The 16,658-nt window shown below is 54.8% G+C and overlaps 1 protein-coding gene across 1 annotated transcript; it reads right to left on the bottom strand.

Annotated features, from left to right (window-relative positions):
- Nucleotides 1-10,364: 10,364 nt before the first annotated feature.
- LOC119303012 (9-cis-epoxycarotenoid dioxygenase NCED3, chloroplastic-like) lies at nt 10,365-12,857 on the bottom strand. The gene has a single exon (XM_037580089.1). It carries the CDS (start codon nt 12,743-12,745, stop codon nt 10,970-10,972), a length of 1,776 nt encoding a protein of 591 aa, XP_037435986.1. The 5' UTR covers nt 12,746-12,857; the 3' UTR covers nt 10,365-10,969.
- Between the last annotated feature and the right edge of the window lie 3,801 nt (nt 12,858-16,658).

Genomic DNA, 16,658 nt, shown 5'->3' with positions numbered 1-16,658 from the left:
GGTAAGGGCAAGTTCGTCATTTTTTGTGGGACCCATTTGACAGAGGGCAAAATATCAAACACCTAGGTAAAGAGTGTCACCAGATCAAATACAAAATAAAAAGTGGAAAATCGTCAATGTGCCAAGTAAGGGGTGGCAAATTGTCAAATTCCCCCTTCGTGTGAAGGGTGGTCTTCGATCAAATGTCTTTCGCTAGAGTAGACGATGTCGCTTCGTGTCTTGGTTATGTAACTCCTTTGGTCCGCAACGTTCGCCAATTTTGCTGTCGTCGGGGAGCTTATGAGGTTATGTCTCATCGGATCTCTCTAGTTAGATTTTAGATGTTGTCCAACCCTCTTCTTCGCCTTCTTCGGGACAACGATCTATTTTCCAAATTGTTATCGCCAACATCTTCTTACTTCGATCGGTGAATTCCTGGTTGATGCGTCAATGTTAGCATGACTCTGATGGTGTTTCAGAGGTGCATATGTGACATCGAGCTTCACTCTGGCACGGCACCGACAAGTGCATGAAGTAAACAACACCCAATTTCACAAGGGCATGTGTGTAGTTTTTTTTAGGATAACCTAGCAAGGGTTTGTCGACATTAATATAGGATATTTGGCTCGATTTTTTAAGTATCCAATTTGTAAAAATGGAGCACGTGGCGATCATCCTATTGGAAGAAAAACATGTTAATATGTTCAGAGACTTGAATCTCCATCGATCTTTTTCTTTTTCTGCGTAAAATAGTATTGCCCAGTGTAAATCACAAAGCAAAACTCAAATGGTCTTTAAAATCAACTCATATTTAAGAAAATAAGTAGACAAACAAGGCAGTAGCAAAACTTTTATGAAGTCCATGTAGTCAAAGCTTTTAGAGTATCGATGGATTGTACCCTTGTATTCAACTAATAAAGGAGAATGTACATTTATTGACAATTTTCACTGTAGCTGACACAAAAATGCTTGGATCATGGTAATCAATCTATTTATAAACGGAAATATCGGTGAGACACCATCCTCTTAACCAGTGACGGTGCCAGGATTTAGCTAGGACCCAGGCAAGCCCAGACGGGCTACTTGCTACACTGTGAAACAGTGTCCTATTTGCTACAGCTCTTGACTATTCAACCATTGGCTGATTCTTGTGGTTAGCAAAAAAAGTTGTAAATATGTGATCTAGCAATTTGCGTTCATATAAGCAAAAAGGTATTCATTATCATAATTTTTGACGGAGTATATATCGTAATTAATGAAACATACTATTGCACGGATCTTGAAGTATGTCGGTTGTTGTGACGCCTAAGCGCTACAAATTCTTGTTTTTTTGAAAGTTGGCTGCTTAATACGGAGTAGTATTAGCAAAAACCGAAAGAAGATAAAAATCGTGTGTAACCACGGGGAGGGATCGCATCCACCGCGCCTATCCGACACGTCGCCCCCCTCGCGCTCGTCCCGGGGCCGATCCTTCTCGGGCCCTTCCGGAAACGCACCGGCGTCGGTTCGACGGCATTCCCGCGGCCGGGCCAGGCGTCCGTAGATGGCATCGCATCAACGGCGCGGCAGGAGGTTGGCGGCGCGACGCGATTAGATCGATAACGATATTACCCGTCGACGACCGCGACGGCTTTCTCGGCGTCGCCGTCGCCTCATCCCCTCGGCCGATCGCCAGCGGGCCGCGCGTGCGCGCTTTAAATTCCCCTGCGCGTACGTGTGGGGAGGGAGCGGTTGGTTTGCCCTGGCACGCCCGCCGACCGCCCGACGTCGACGGCCGAGCCTCCCTCCGTCCTCGCGGGGCCGTTTTTCGGGTAAAGTGGTTAATCGACATCCGCCATGCATGGCATGCACGCAAGCGTGCCGGATGTGTGCGGCCCTCCGTGCACCAGCCGTCCATTTGTCGATCGGGGGGTCGATGGATGCACGGCCGACCGGAACGAAAGCACGCGGGATATGGCCTGGCCTCGTTGGGTCATGCACGCTAATCAGTAGCTCGGGTGCTTGGACTTGCTACCAGCTCGTCTGGTTGTTAGTTGGATCTTGATCTAGTGTGTCAACCAACCTTTTCGAAAGACATGGCCCCTAAAATAATATGAATTGTCAAAGAAGAAGAATTGCTCAGTTTGAATGGCTCTACACAACAACTTCTAGACTTCCCAGGTGAACATCCTTCGCGGCATCACTGTCGAGCACCTCTCTGAGTTTGTCATCCTTTGGGAGAAAGTCTTCCATATCCACCTCAACATGGACACGCCCGACACTATCACCTGGAAGTTCACCATTGATGGACACTACTCAGCGACGTCGGCCTACAAGGCGCAGTTCTTTGGCCGTACTGACACTAAGATGGTATCGACCGTTTGGAAGATTTGGGCGCCTCCTAAATGCAAATTCTTCGCTTGATTGGCAATCAACAATAGGATCTGGACAGCGGATAGGCTTCAACGTCGTGGGTGGCCAAACTGTAACCTTTGCCCCCTATGTAAGCAGGTTCAAAAGTCAGCGGCCCACCTTCTATTCCAATGCAGATACACTATGAGAGTTTGGCGCATGATCAAAGATTGGCTGGGTCTCCATGATGTGCATTCTAGTGATTGGAGTGACGTGACTTCCGTTAAAAAGTGGTGGAGCCACAATGCTACCAAGAAGACACAATCGCGAAGATCACTCGCTTCCTTGATACTTCTTATCTCTTGGGAGCTGTGGAATGAGAGGAATGTGCGGATCTTTCGTAATACTGATGTCCCGGTTGGAGTTATTGTTGCTAGGATTAAAGAGGAGGCGTCGCTTTGGAGCATAGCGGGGGCGAGGCACTTGAGTAACATAATGCCGCGAGAGTAATTGTTGTAATTCGGCCATGGGCCTTAACCTCTTAAACTTCTCTCTTAAGCAATGAAAATGGCAAATCTTTTGCCGCGTTTCAAAAAAAAAAAACTTTTCAAAAGACGTATGGACTGATCAAAGACCTGTATGCTAGTCCTGTGTTCAAGGACGGATACATCAGTTTTCAGCTAACAGTACTGCATCAGCATTTTCGCACTGCTGTTTTCTCCGAAAGTGTGTCTACACGTTTTCCAGAAAGTGGAATTAAACAAACATAAACAAATCCAACTACTCGTGCAGGAAGGAACACAGCTCCATTCGTTCAGGTGAGAACTGAGGACTGAACTCTGAAGAGATGCAAAGTGGGAGGGCGTCTTCTCCTTTTCTTTCCGATTAAAAAGAGCCATTAGCGCTTTTTGGGGTTGTGCGGTTCCTGTATCCTTCTTCGGGGGACCCCTCATCACCTTGTAGTACTGCGGTGCGGTGGTTGTGAAACACGATCTCCCTCTCTCACTCGCACGATAGAGCGGCAAGAAACATGACGACGAGCGAGGGCCATACAAATACGCCGAAAGCTACAGACCGACCATCATCGATCAGTTCAGGGGGAGCGGGCTCAAAACGTCACATTATTCACGCCGCCGATCCGTGCACGCCCGCCCGCTAAGAGCAAATCCAACTGGCCGACTCAAACGGACGACGTTTTTGTTCGTTTGGATCAACCGCCCGCCCGCCGTCCGCCCTTTTTTAGTTTTGGATTGGCAGTGCGCCCAACGGGCTGATCCATTTCATGGCCGCGCGCGTTGGTTTTGGCTCTTCAGCGTGCGGGAAATGTTCGCGCGCGCGGTGGAAAGCGGTCTAGCGCGCGCTGGTTTTGGCGCTTCAGTGCGCGGGAAAGGTTCGCGCGCGCCGCGGCCGGCCCTCGTTATAAAGAAGGCGCTCCCTTCACACTCTATTCGCCGCCCACTCTCGCCGCCTCTGCGCCACCATGTTGATCCGCCGCCTGGGCGCTTCGGATTTTCGCGGAGTCCGCGAGCTCCGATCTGGCGCCTTCTCCTCCGAGATCTACTTTCGCGAGAAGCGTCTCATCCTCGGCACCTTCGACACCGCAGAGGAGGCGGCCCGCGCGCACGACGCGGTGGCGTGGCGCCTCCGAAGGCCTCGTCGGGATATGAATTTTCCCACCGTGTCGAGCCAGCGGGCGCAGGATCTGGCGCCTCTCCCGCGGCTTTTCACCGACAAGGATCGTCGTGTCCATCGGAGGCGGCAGCGTCGCCTCGCCATCGCAGAGAAGGACGTGGAAGCCTTGGTGGCGTGGCGCGGAGGCTTCCCGCAAGACATCGTCGACGAGCGCCAGTTCTACAGTCAATTGAGGTTGGAGAGGGACGCGAGGAGGAGAGAGCGAGCCGCCTATCAGGAGGACAAGCGTTCGCGGAAGCAGGCAGCTCAATTGAAACTGAAGCTACGAGAAACGTTGGGTTGGAACTTTGAAGACGAGCAGCTTGCTGACGCCTACATTCAGACGTCGGAGGAGGACATTACCGAGTCGGAGTCAGAAAGCGACGAGTAGTGGTCTTTTTCTTTTATCTGTGTATGTTAAACGTAGGATTTGTGGGAACTTGCTCAACCCTCTAGGGGTGGCCTATCACATATATTTATAAGGTTACACAATATACAGATGTACACAGTTGGGCTACGTTACAAAGTCTAACACCCTCCCTCAATCTCAACTCACTCCTGATGCATCTAGAAGGTTGAGATTGCGCCTACAGACCTCGAACATGGGAGAAGGTAGAGGCTTGGTGAAGATGTCGGCAAGTTGATCCTTCGAGGAGATAAACTTGATTTGTAGTAGCTTCTGTGCAACACGTTCCCTCACAAAATGATAGTCAATCTTAATATGTTTTGTTCATGCATGGAACACCGGGTTTGTCGAAAGGAATGTAGCACCGATGTTGTCACACCAAAGAACCGGAGGATGTGACTGGGAGATTCCCAGCTCTCGAAGCAAAGACTCAATCCAGATAAGCTCAGCAGTCGCATTGGCAACAGCTTTGTACTCGGCTTCCGTGCTGCTGCGAGAAACAATGGCTTGCTTGCGTGCACTCCAGGCGATCAAATTAGGACCCAAAAATACAGCATATCCCCCCATGGATCGCCTGTCATCCGGACACCCAGCCCAATCAGCATCGGAGAAAGCAGATAGAACAGCAGAGGAACTGGGTCGCAAATGAAGACAATAGGAGACAGTGAGGCGCACATAATGAAGAATGCGCTTCACAGCAGACCAGTGCACATCAGTAGGGGCATGAAGATACTGACACACCCTGTTAACCGCAAAGGAAAGATCAGGGCGTGTGATAGTCAGATACTGCAAGCCACCAACAATACTCCGATACTCCGTAGCATCCGTAGGAGACAAAATAGTACCAGCAGTAGCCGAGAGCTTATCAGTAGAGGACATGGGCGTAGGAGATGGCTTACACTTGAGCATACCAGCACGGCGTAAGAGGTCAAGGGAGTACTTCTTCTGGGTAAGAGCTAAGCTGCCACGAGACTGATGTGCAACTTCAATGCCCAGGAAGAAGTGTAGCTATCCCAAGTCTTTTACCGCAAAATCTCTGCCAAGTGCAGTCACAAGAGCATCAGCAGCCGTTGCAGAGGAGCTGACCAGAATAATGTCATCCACGTACACAAACAAATACACAGTCACACCGGGGCGCTGAAATAAGAACAGCAAGCTGTCAGCTGTCGACGGGACGAAGCCATGAGTACGAAGAGCTGAAGCAAGGCGAGCATGCCAGGCACGAGGCGCCTGTTTCAGTCCATATAGAGCCTTCGTCAGACGACGGAGATGATGAGGCTGAGCGTGATCAACAAACCCTGGTGGCTGCCGCATGTAAACCTCCTCTTCAACCAGTCCATGGAGAAAAGCATTCTGCACATCAAGCTGTCGAAGAGACCAACCACGAGATACTGCAAGAGACAGGAGAAGCCGAATAGTAGTAGGCTTAACAACCGGGTTGAATGTATCCTCGTAGTCCAGACCCTGACGCTGTTTAAACCCTCTAGCCACGAGACGCACCTTGTAGCGCTCAATAGATCCGTCCGCATGTCTCTTGACTTTAAAAACCCACTTCGAATCAATGATGTTGACACGAGGTGGAGGAGGAACCAGTGTCCATGTCTCATTATGCATAAGAGCATGGTACTCTTGCTCCATAGCAGCCCGCCAGTGAGGAATACTCATAGCGGCCTCATAGTTGCGTGGTTCATCATTGGGATCTGCAACAAAATGAGCAAGACAGGCAACCAAATATGTGACAGTACCATCATGACGCTGCTTGGGTTGAACAATACCGCTGCGGCTGCGAGTATGCGGACGTTGCGGGGCAACGGGAACAGGAGCCAGCGGCGCCGACACTGGAGATGACGACGGTGGGTCAGGCGACGGGGGCCCAGACGAAGACCCAGGCGAGGCGATGATGGGCCCAGCCGACCCAGGTGAGAGGGGCGGCAGGGACACACGGCCGGGCGACGGCGACGATGACGGAGGCGAGGCCGGGCGTGGAGACGGTGGCAAGGACCGCTCAAGTCGCCCAGGTGAGACCGTCGGGGATGGGGGCCGCGCCTCGGCTGGTGTGGTGGGTCGCGCCTCGGCTGATGTGGGCGGTACCTCGGCCAACACCGGCCCAGGTACGGAGGCCAGCGCCGGTCCAGTGGCATGGGCGGGCGTGGCTCTAGAGACGGGGTCGACGACGGGAGTTGGTGCAGGCACGTGCACCGACCGATCAACATGCGTCACAGGAGTTGCATCCGAAAGTAGTTCCAGGCGAGCACCACGTCCAATACCTGCACCATGATTAGGTAACAACACAGGCGAATATGCAACATCTTCAAATTGGCCAAGCATAAGAGGAGATGAATGCATAGATGGAGGTGTGGCGGGTTGCTGCGGCATGGCGGAAAAAGGAAAAACGTTCTCATCAAAGACAACATCACGGGATATGTAGACATGATTTGTTGGCACATGAAGGCACTTGTAGCCTTTGTGAAGAGAACTATAACCTAGAAACACACATTTCTTAGATCGAAATTCAAGCTTTCTTATGATTATATGGACGAAGATGGGGCCAGCAGGCACACCCGAACACCTTAAAGAAGGTATAGTCAGGAGTTTCATGGAGAAGGAGCTCAATAGGAGTTTTCATATTAAGGACACGCGTAGGTAGTCGGTTAATAAGGAAACATGCTGTAGCAAAAGCGTCGCTCCAAAAACGAAAAGGTACAGAAGCGTGAGCCAGGAGTGTGAGTCCGGTCTCAACTACATGTCGATGCTTGCGCTCAACAGCGCCGTTCTGCTGATGTGTATGAGGACATGATAAACAATGAGAGATCCCAAGCTTATTAAAGAAAGTGTTGAGGTTGCGATATTCGCCCCCCCCCCCCAATCGGACTGAACATGGATAATTTTATGCTTGAGAAGACGTTCTACATGCACTTGAAACTGAAGAAAGACATCAAACACGTCAGCTTTGCGCTTAAGAAGATAAAGCCAGGTAAAGCGACTATAGACATCAATAAAGCTAACATAATAGTTATGACCACGCACATACGTTTGGGCAGGACCCCATACATCAGAAAACACAAGTTCAAGAGGACTCGTTACTTGACGAGTAGAAGAAACAAATGGTAACCGATGACTCTTGCCTTGTTGACAGGCATCACACATGGACATCTCCTTATTACTAGACTCGATAGGCAGCTCATGGCGGTGAAGTATATGGCGAACTATGGGAGTGGCAGGGTGACCAAGGCGAGAGTGCCACTGGGACGGCGACACACGAACACCACTGAAGACGCGCAGGGCGGATGGATCCTCCAAGCGGTATAGGCCATGGCTGAGGCGACCACTAAGAAGAATTTCCCTGGTGGCTCGGTCCTTAACAAAAAGATCAAACGGATGAAATTCACATAAGACATTGTTCAAGAGTGAGCTTGGGAACAGATAATAGATTAAGAGTCACCGAGGGGACCCGTAAAATATTACGAAGAAGAAGCTGCCTAGATGGATGACTAGTTAAGAGAGATGCTTGACCAACGTGAGAGATGGGCATACCTACACCGTTGGCGGTGTGAACCTTGTCGTGACCGTAGTATGGCTGGTGGGTGGACAACTTGGCGAGCTCGTTCGTCATGTGATTCGTGGCACCAATGTCCATATACCACGCAGGATCAATTGGGTATGATGGAGTAAAGCCGTGTTCAGCGCGGGTATCCTTGCCCTTGGCGGCAACATGAGCAGCAGGAGGGCCAAAATCTGCCATAGCAAATTGACGCTCATTACCTTTTCCATCGTTGCCAATACCCAGGAAGCTCCGCTGAAATCGCTTGTGGCACCTGGAGGCGAGATGCCTGTCACGCCCGCAGAGCTGGCACCGCACGGGGCCGCCACCCGAGGATGGCGCAGGGGGGTTGGCGACCCGGGCAGGCGACGAAGGCGCAGGGGGGCGCTGGCCGCGCGACGCCCAAAAGGCCGCGGGCTAGTCGGCGATGGTGGTGACGGAGCGGCGAGTTTCGATGCGTTGCTCGGTGAAGAGCAAACGAGAGAAGAGCTCGTGCGGAGGAAGCGGCGGCTTGGCGTTGTGGACGGCCTCGGCAAGGTTGTCGTAGTCGGCATCGAGACCCTTAATGACGTAGCCGGCAAACTCCTCATCACTCAGCGGTCGACCGATAGAGGTCAACGTATCCGCCAAGACCTTGATTTTGTTGAAGTACGTTGTGGCAGATGAGTCCAGTTTCTTGATATCATCAAGCTTGCTGCGAAGAGCCATTGAGTGGGCGGTGGAGGTCTGTGCAAAGGCATGCTCCAAAGTCGTCCACGCATCCAAGGAAGAGGCAGCAAAGAGGCAAAGACCAGCAACCCCGTCTCCGAGGGAACCCTGGATGGCGGAGAGGATCGCTTGGTCTTGCTGCACCCACACACGGTGCGCCGGGTTGATGGCCGGGCCATGGACGGTGGGAATAACCTGCGGCGGACATGGCAGGGAGCCATCAACGTAGCCAAGGAGGGAGCGGCTGCGGAGCAGCGGGAGAACCTTGGCGCGCCAAAACAAATAGTTGTCCGGCGTGAGGCGAGTCGTGATGAGGTTGTCGAAGTGGAACGGGCCGGAGATCACGGCGGCGTCGGTGGGAGCAACAACAGGAACCGCAGAGGCGTCGGGTGCCACACCCGCGGGCTGATCATGGGAGACCCCTGAGGCCACCGGCATGACGGCAAGTGTCGGGGACGAGCCAGCAGTGGCCGCAGGTGGCGCCAGCATCGCGGCGGTGGAGAACGCCATCGTCGACGGCGCGGGAGACGACGGGATCGGAGCCGAGAACATCGATCCAACGGCGGTGGTGCCGAAGACTTGGGGCCGCGGCGTCGCACCAGCGTGGGCGGGGAGGTTGAGAAGGGCGGCCAGCGTCGCGGGGATGGCCCCGGAGCTGGCGGAACCGGAGGCGGAAGCGGTCATGGTAGCTGCGGCGGTGGCGGCCCTAGGGTTTGGGGCACGGCGGCGGCGGCGGCTGAGGTGGAGTCGGCGTAGGTCCTAGGTTTAGGCTGATACCATGTTAAACGTAGGATTTGTGGAAACTGGTCTCAACCCTCTAGGGGTGGCCTATCACATATATTTATAAGGTTACACAATATACAGATGTACACAGTTGGGCTACGTTACAAAGTCTAACAGTATACGCTAGAACTATCTATGTATCCATTTTAAATCTGAAAAAATGGCCGGCGGCGTTGGCGACGTAGCAGGCGGGCGAGTGTGTGAATGCAATGTGTCACCGACCAGCGAGCCCAATGAGGAAAGAGGGCGAGCGCGCGTGCGTCCGTCTTGTGTCCACGCCGACGCAAATCAGTCTTAAAAATGGGCCGGGAATGGATCGGCAGGCGGATAAAAGCGGACACGCGTCCGTTCGCCACATCGAAGTTGCTCTAATACCTTCGCCTTCAAGTCTTCCTCCATGTACTCACTAGGTGTCCTGCAAAAGGGCTAGCTAGCTCGGTACAGTACAAAAATGGGTCAAATTTCACGGATGGATAACCATGCGGCCTCCACTACCGACCAAATCGCTCGTTCGGCGTTTTGGGCTTTTGGCTCGAGCCTACCGTGGTCATGTTTGGAAGAGAACATAGTACGAAACCAAGTTCCACAACAAAGACAACGGAGGCAACATTTTCCTCATCAGATTCAGCGTCCACCCTCTCACCTCTGACGATGGACGACGGGCGGTGGCCGTGGGAAAAAAATACAAACGACAAGCCCCCATTTCAACCCAAAACGCCTAGAAGCAAAGAAAAACATCGGTTCTTCCACATTGGACTACTGTAACTCGCAGCAATGGATCAATCTATCTGATTTTGATCTTTTACTGACAGAGCAGAGAGACGAGCAAGGTTCAGTTTTACATATTTGCTATTCACTGCACCGCACCCCAAAAGAAACACACAAGCAGAGATTCATACTAGAAAGTAAGTAATACTAAGCGAACACATGACAAGAGACTGTAGTCAGCACAATCACCACATTATTATCATAATATCAACAAATGTACACACACGAGGCATGACATAAGCCAACAACACCAGCAGCAACCGGGTGGTGGCAAGCATAGCATAGGCAACAGCGGTCGACACTGAACAGTGTGTGACAACAACCGGAGCATATTTGTACATATACCAACCCGTGTGGTGTGATAAAATGAAGAACAATATATTGTACAGTAAGTAGCAGCGGGCACCAGCTGAGCTACGGTCGCTCTGTAGAAGCAAGCACCGGCAGAGCAGCTACGAGCTGGACCCCTCTTCCTCTCTCTATCTCTAATCCTCACTCCCCTGTGCCACCATGAGTGGCAGCTAGGTTTTACTACAAGCGCTACTTAATTACACTGGTGTGGACTGAAGCAAGTGTGAGCTAACTGAATATGAACAGAGACCAACTACGTACTAGTGTGAGCTAACTGCAGGCGCAGGGGGGAATGGAAGGGAAGATTCCGGGGATCTCCTATGCCTAAGGCGAGGCTCCCTCTGGCGACTTCCTCTTTCCATCTCCTCCTCTGCTTCTTGCCGTCCTCCGGGAAACGTGGAGGCGGCAAGCGCGGCGGGGGCTCGATCGGCTCAGGCCTGAGATTCGAGCTCCTTGCCGGTGACGAAGGTGCCGTGGAAGCCGTACGGCACCCGGGACGGCAGCTGGATCGTCGCCTCCAGCCGCATGTCGGCGGCATTGACCACAAGGAGCTCCGAGGTGCCGGCGGCCTCGTCGTGAACGAAGGTGAGAATGTACCCGTCGTCCTCGCCGCGGGACGCGGCCGGGTCCATGGGCACGAAGCAGGGCTCGCCGCCGAACCGGCCCTCGCCGTACTCGAACTTGGTGAGCTCCCCCGTGGCGAGGTCCACCTTGGCGAACCCGGACACCTTGGGCCACGGCTCGGCCACGGCCAGGTAGGCGTACCGCGTCTTGCGGCCCAGGAGGTTGGAGTTCACCATGCCGACCTCCAGGTTCACCTGCTCCGACAGCGCCAGGATGGGGCGCCGCGTGGACTCGCCGGTGCGGGTGTTGAGGCGGATCTCCGTCAGCACGCTCTCCAGGCACTCGTCCGACTCGTTGAAGATGGAGTCGGCGGGGGTCATGCAGGAGCCGATCACCACCACCTCGTCGCTCTCCTCCTCCTCCCACGCGTTCCAGAGGTGGAAGCAGAAGCAGTCCGGCACGTCCACCCACACCATCTCCGACGCGTCCGCCGCGCACTTTGGCAGCACGCCGAAGCGGGACGTCTTCTCCTTGTCGAGCACCACGGGCGAGCCGCCGCGCAGCATCTCTTGCAGCTTGAACACCACCTGATGGTCAGGCACGACGACATAATTCTCGGTGATGGCGAAGTCGTGGATCATGGTGGGCTGGTCCAGCGGGATCTCGACGTCGGCCGACTTGGTGCCGTCGGCCTTGAAGTAGAAGTACTTGAGGTAGGGCTTCTTGATGACGTCGTAGCTGAGCGCGTGGAGCTCCCCGGTGGCGGGGTCGAGTTTGGGGTGCGCGATCATGGGGCACTCGAGCTGCCCGTCGAAGTCGTAGCGGCCGACGGTCTGGAGATCGCCGTCGTCGGTGACGCGGACGTGGTACGGGATGTCGTCCTCGGACATGGCGAGGAGGTGGCCGTTGAAGTAGACAAGGCCGGCGTTGGCCACGCCGGTGCCGCGCGAGGGGTCGATGAGGCCGCAGGCCGCGCGGGCGTAGAACAGAGCAAGGCGCGCGATCCCGGAGTGGCCGTGGAGCTCGCCGATGGCCTTGGGGAACATGGGGCGGCCGAGCGCGCGCTCCTGCTGCAGGCGCTCCGTCTTGGTGAAGCGGGAGGCGTAGGTCTCGGCGACGCCGTTGCGGATCCGCAGGGCGTGCACCATGCCGTCGCCGTCGAACAGGTGGTGCCCGGCGACGGGGTCGAAGTGCGGGTTGGCGCCGTTCCGGGCGTACACACCGTTGATGAAAGGGGGGATGCGGCCGGTGACCGGCAGAGCCTGCACGGGCGGGGTCTCCCCGACGGGCGCGAAGTTGCCGGCGATCTGCACCGCGGGGTCGACCGTCCTGGAGAGGCCGTGGGGGCGCTCCAGCACGTTGGCCACGAAGCCCTCCTCGAAGGCGTCGAGCGCCGTGGCCGCGGCGCGCTGGAAGAAGTTGAGCTTCTTCTCCTGCCTCTCCACGGCGGGCGCCTTGGGGACGGCAATGAGGGGCTTGGCCGGCGCGGCGTCGGCGCCGCGCACGAACCGGGACGGGGCCGGCGCGCGCGGCGGGGAGCTGACGGCGCGGGCGGAGAAGCTGAGCGAGCCGGACCGGCCCGTGCGGCGCGGCGTGTGCCGCTGTATGGAGGAGACCGAGGTGGAGGCTGTGAGTGTCTGCATCTGCGGCGGCGGCGAGACTCCGGTGGGGTTTGGGCGGAATTGGCGTGGGTTTTGTTGCGAGAGAGAGAGAGAGAGGGAGAGCGTGCGGTGCGGGAGTGAGGAGGTCTGGATGGACCGGTGGATGGTTGATGTCTGGAGGTCGGAGGGCGAGCGTATATATAGAGTTTGAGCGGGCGGGCAGGGCAGGGGAGGCCGATACGCGTTGGTAAAAGAGATGGATCGACGGGAGTGTGGTGGACGGTTTGAACGGGCACACACTGGGGGGAGTGGGGGGGCGCCCACGTGGTGCGCTGCGGGGGGCGGCAGCGGGGACGAGCTGACTGGGACGTGCCCCGAGCGTCCACTTTGCTGCTGCCGCTGCGTCTTCTTGCTGGCTTTTCTTCCCTTTTTTAATCCATATAACATGTGTCGACAGGTAACAGTAGGGGGCGAGTACCGACTAACGATCGAGTTTCTCTCCCTCGCGCCAATTCGGAGGCTCTTGTTTTCTCTGCCCTTGGTACTTGCACCTTGGACTCTTCCATGTGCCCTATCCCTTCCTTTGCTTGCTTGGAGGACAGCGCGGTGCCATCAGCAGATATTTTTCCCTCAGCTCCGGTAGCAGCACCATTAGCAGCATAATTAAACAGTATCCCCGTTGATGTAGCACGCAGGGTACCCCGACCATCCGCCGTCGACGATCGCGCCTGCAGCGTACAGCGAGGCTCAGCATCTGCGACAAGGGCGCGCGGTGTGGCCTTGTGTATCGTCCGTCCGGGGACAGTTGGGCAAATCAGACCGCGGAGGCCCTAATTTGCTGCCCCTTTGGCGGCACCACGCTCGTCAATTGCGCCTGGTCGGCTGAATTGTCTCGACCGGAGCATCATTTCCCCGGTGTAACGGAGGCTATGCCAGGGGGATCGCCCAGCATCCGTATGCCGAACAGAGACACGTTTTACTTAGATCGTATAACAAATATAATCGTGGCTTAATTAACCCCGGCACGGCACGGTGGTTCCAAGTATCAAGGGACGGCGGAGCGGCGGGGAGGGGACAAGCGCGGGGTGGTGGGCTCAGGTGCCGCCCGCGCGCGCCCACATGGTCCCCGGCATGGCCCCCCATGCCCCTACGGGCGCGTGAACGCGCCACGTACGCCGTCGGGCGCTTGTTCGCTTCTGCTGCGTGCCCGGAGGAGGTGGTCACCCGTGGCCCGGAGCCGAGATGGACGCACGCAGCCGCAGCGGCAGAGCGGCCACCCATCCCACGCCGCGGCCATGCCATGCCCCCCGCCCCTCTTGACACCCCACATGCGCCCCATTTGGCACGGCCACGGCTGGGCGGCTCGCTGCCGGCCGGCCTCTCTACTTCCTAGTACTCGCACTGCACGTTTCACATGACCTTATCTTGCTTTCACACTGGCATCCACTGGTGAGTGAGTGAGTGAGTGAGCCGGCCAACGGTGATTTGGTCGGTGCACCCCGACCGCCCGGTGGTTCTGTTTCCACTGCCGCACGGTGGGCCGCGCGGGCTCGACAGTGTCTTTGACTAACGAGTACTAGCAGCGACCAGTGCCCAAGTGAGCGCGAACTGTAGCTAGTACGAAAATGATAAGTTGGTTTTTGTTTCATTTTTCTTTCGATTCGAAGCATGCATACGTGATGGCTTCACTTTCGTGGGGCTTGCTCAGCTCTGTACAGTAGTGTACAACAGAGTGTAGAGTACGCGGACTTCGCTTTGCAAGGTGGTTAAGCGTGCATGCTCTGTCGGAGAATGGTTGGTGGACGACGCGGTCGGCGTGGTGGAAAACAACAGCGTGCACGGCGGCGTGGATCACTCTCGGGCCGACGCTCCAGTGGAGTACCTCCCGCGATATTTTTATTTTTTTAGATAGGCATATAACCACATGCAAGTATGTCATGTTCTCCGATCTTCCATCAAAATATATCCTCACGTGTTTTTTTTTCTTTAATAACCATGTTGAATCTGCTCAAGTTTATAAAAATAACCAATCAGCATTTGCTACACCAACATAGCGGTCCGACAGCCGTTTCCTCCAGCAGGGCTCGTGAACGCCGCGTGGCACCGCTCTGGCTCGCCGCTGAGGCCAAATCAAGCTTTTTAAGCCGGTCGGCGCCCCCTAACCCTAGCCACATTCACCTCATCCCTCTTTGCGCCGTCAGCCTGAGCCCATCCTCCTCTCTCCCGCTTCGCCGCTCTTCCCACGCCCTTCGGTTTCGTCATGATTCGGCAAAAGAAGACCATGCATGCTATGCTCACGCCAGAGCGCCGGTTCCAGATTAAGCAAGAGATCCGGGCGAGGCGCGCCACCCGCATCGCTGCCGGCCTGCCTCCGGACTCGCCAGAGGAGGAGGAGAAGGAGGAGCCAGAGGAGGGAGGGAGGAAGAGGAGCAGCCGGAGATGGCGCCAGCTCCGAGCTTCAACATGGAGGATGCGGAGGCGGAGTTCACGGTTGCACAAGCGGCTGAGATGGCGGAGCAGCTGGCCATCCTAGAGTCCATCTAGGACGAGGCCTGTGTGGAGGCCATCCTGGAGTCCATTCAGGATGAGGCCTGTGTTCGGCTTGTTAGGCTCGAAGCTCGCTTCATAATGATCAGAGCCGATTAACAATTTCAGCTCATTAAGCTTAACGAGTTCAACGAAAAAACTAACAAGTTTCAAGAGCAGCACATTAAGCTCGTTAGTACATCACAATACATATTTTCGTCTTCGTCACAACATTTTTGTAGCATGTCTCACATCTAATCGACCCAACCTAGACCATAGGAGGTAGAACACTAGTGCACATACTCATGTAGTCACCATCTTCTTTTGTCAAAACCACACATGCACTCTCATCTCGTAGAAGGGAACACATCGTAGTATGTTAACGAGAGCCCGTAAGCGCTCACGAGCTTATCGAGCTTCTAATGAACAGAGCCTAGCAAGGTTTTCTGCTCGTTAAGCTTAACGAGTCGAGCAGCTCGCTAATCCACCCCTACCCCTGCCCCCTCCCCCACTTTGTCCCCATATGCCCAAACTATTCGCAAATCCTCATCTCCAGCCCCCTCCCTGTAATCCCCCCCTCATATCCAACCCATATCTAGGGAGGATATGAGGGCTCACGGACATGCCTAGTCAGCCTACCCTGTAGGACGCTGCCCACCTCGGACCATTTTTCTCTTTCTTCATTCTTTCTTTTTTCTCTCTCTTCATTCCGACCAATCGTAAGCATGTGACTGGACAATCTCACGGTGTGAAATGGGGGACATGGTTGCATGCATATACATAAATAGTGCATGGGAGGCGGTGAACAAGCAACGGACTCCGACGAGGAGTAGTGCGTGGGAGGCGGTGGGGCCCCGAGTCCCAAGTGGGCCGATCTGTGCCCTATTCTTCCTCGCTAGCGATCGGACCTTCACTTCGTGGGTCTCATCTGCACTGGACATGGGCACGGCCAACACTGGATGGTAACAAGGACTTGGAAGACGGCCGCCGTCATAGATTTAGAGTAGACTTAGGTTCGATCGCTTTTTCAATGAAATATGTCGAAAATGTAAATTGAATGTGCTTCAGTTTAGATGAAAATCATCCAGCTTGCATGTAATCTCTTGCGATTTGTTAAAATCCGATTTGATATGTATGTAGGCATGGTTAGATGGCGTGCTATCGCATCATTGTCCGGAGACTGACCCCCATAGGTTCGCGGACGGATACGGTGTTCGATTTGAGGGTCAGCGGTGGAGTTGTGATATACTTGTTAGGTTGATCTCTCTCCCGTTCGAACCCAACGGGTCGAACGGGCCCCTGACTCGCGCCTTGATCAGGGGCGCCCAACCAAACCATGGTTGATGGGCCCCTGTGATCCGCGCTATATAAACAGAGGTGGGGTCCGAGGCATGTTTCACGAGGTCAATCGTTGCCACAACCCCCACCG

This window comes from Triticum dicoccoides, chromosome 5A, assembly GCF_002162155.2.
Source record: "Triticum dicoccoides isolate Atlit2015 ecotype Zavitan chromosome 5A, WEW_v2.0, whole genome shotgun sequence".
Classification (NCBI taxonomy): Eukaryota; Viridiplantae; Streptophyta; class Magnoliopsida; order Poales; family Poaceae; genus Triticum; species Triticum dicoccoides.
The sequence above is the reverse complement of the archived record's forward strand: the minus strand, read 5'-3'. Positions and strand labels throughout refer to the sequence as shown.

Bases quoted from the DNA above. Each gene is read 5' to 3' on its own strand.
- LOC119303012 (XM_037580089.1), bottom strand. From the start codon at position 12,745: ATGCAGACACTCACAGCCTCCACCTCGGTCTCCTCCATACAGCGGCAC.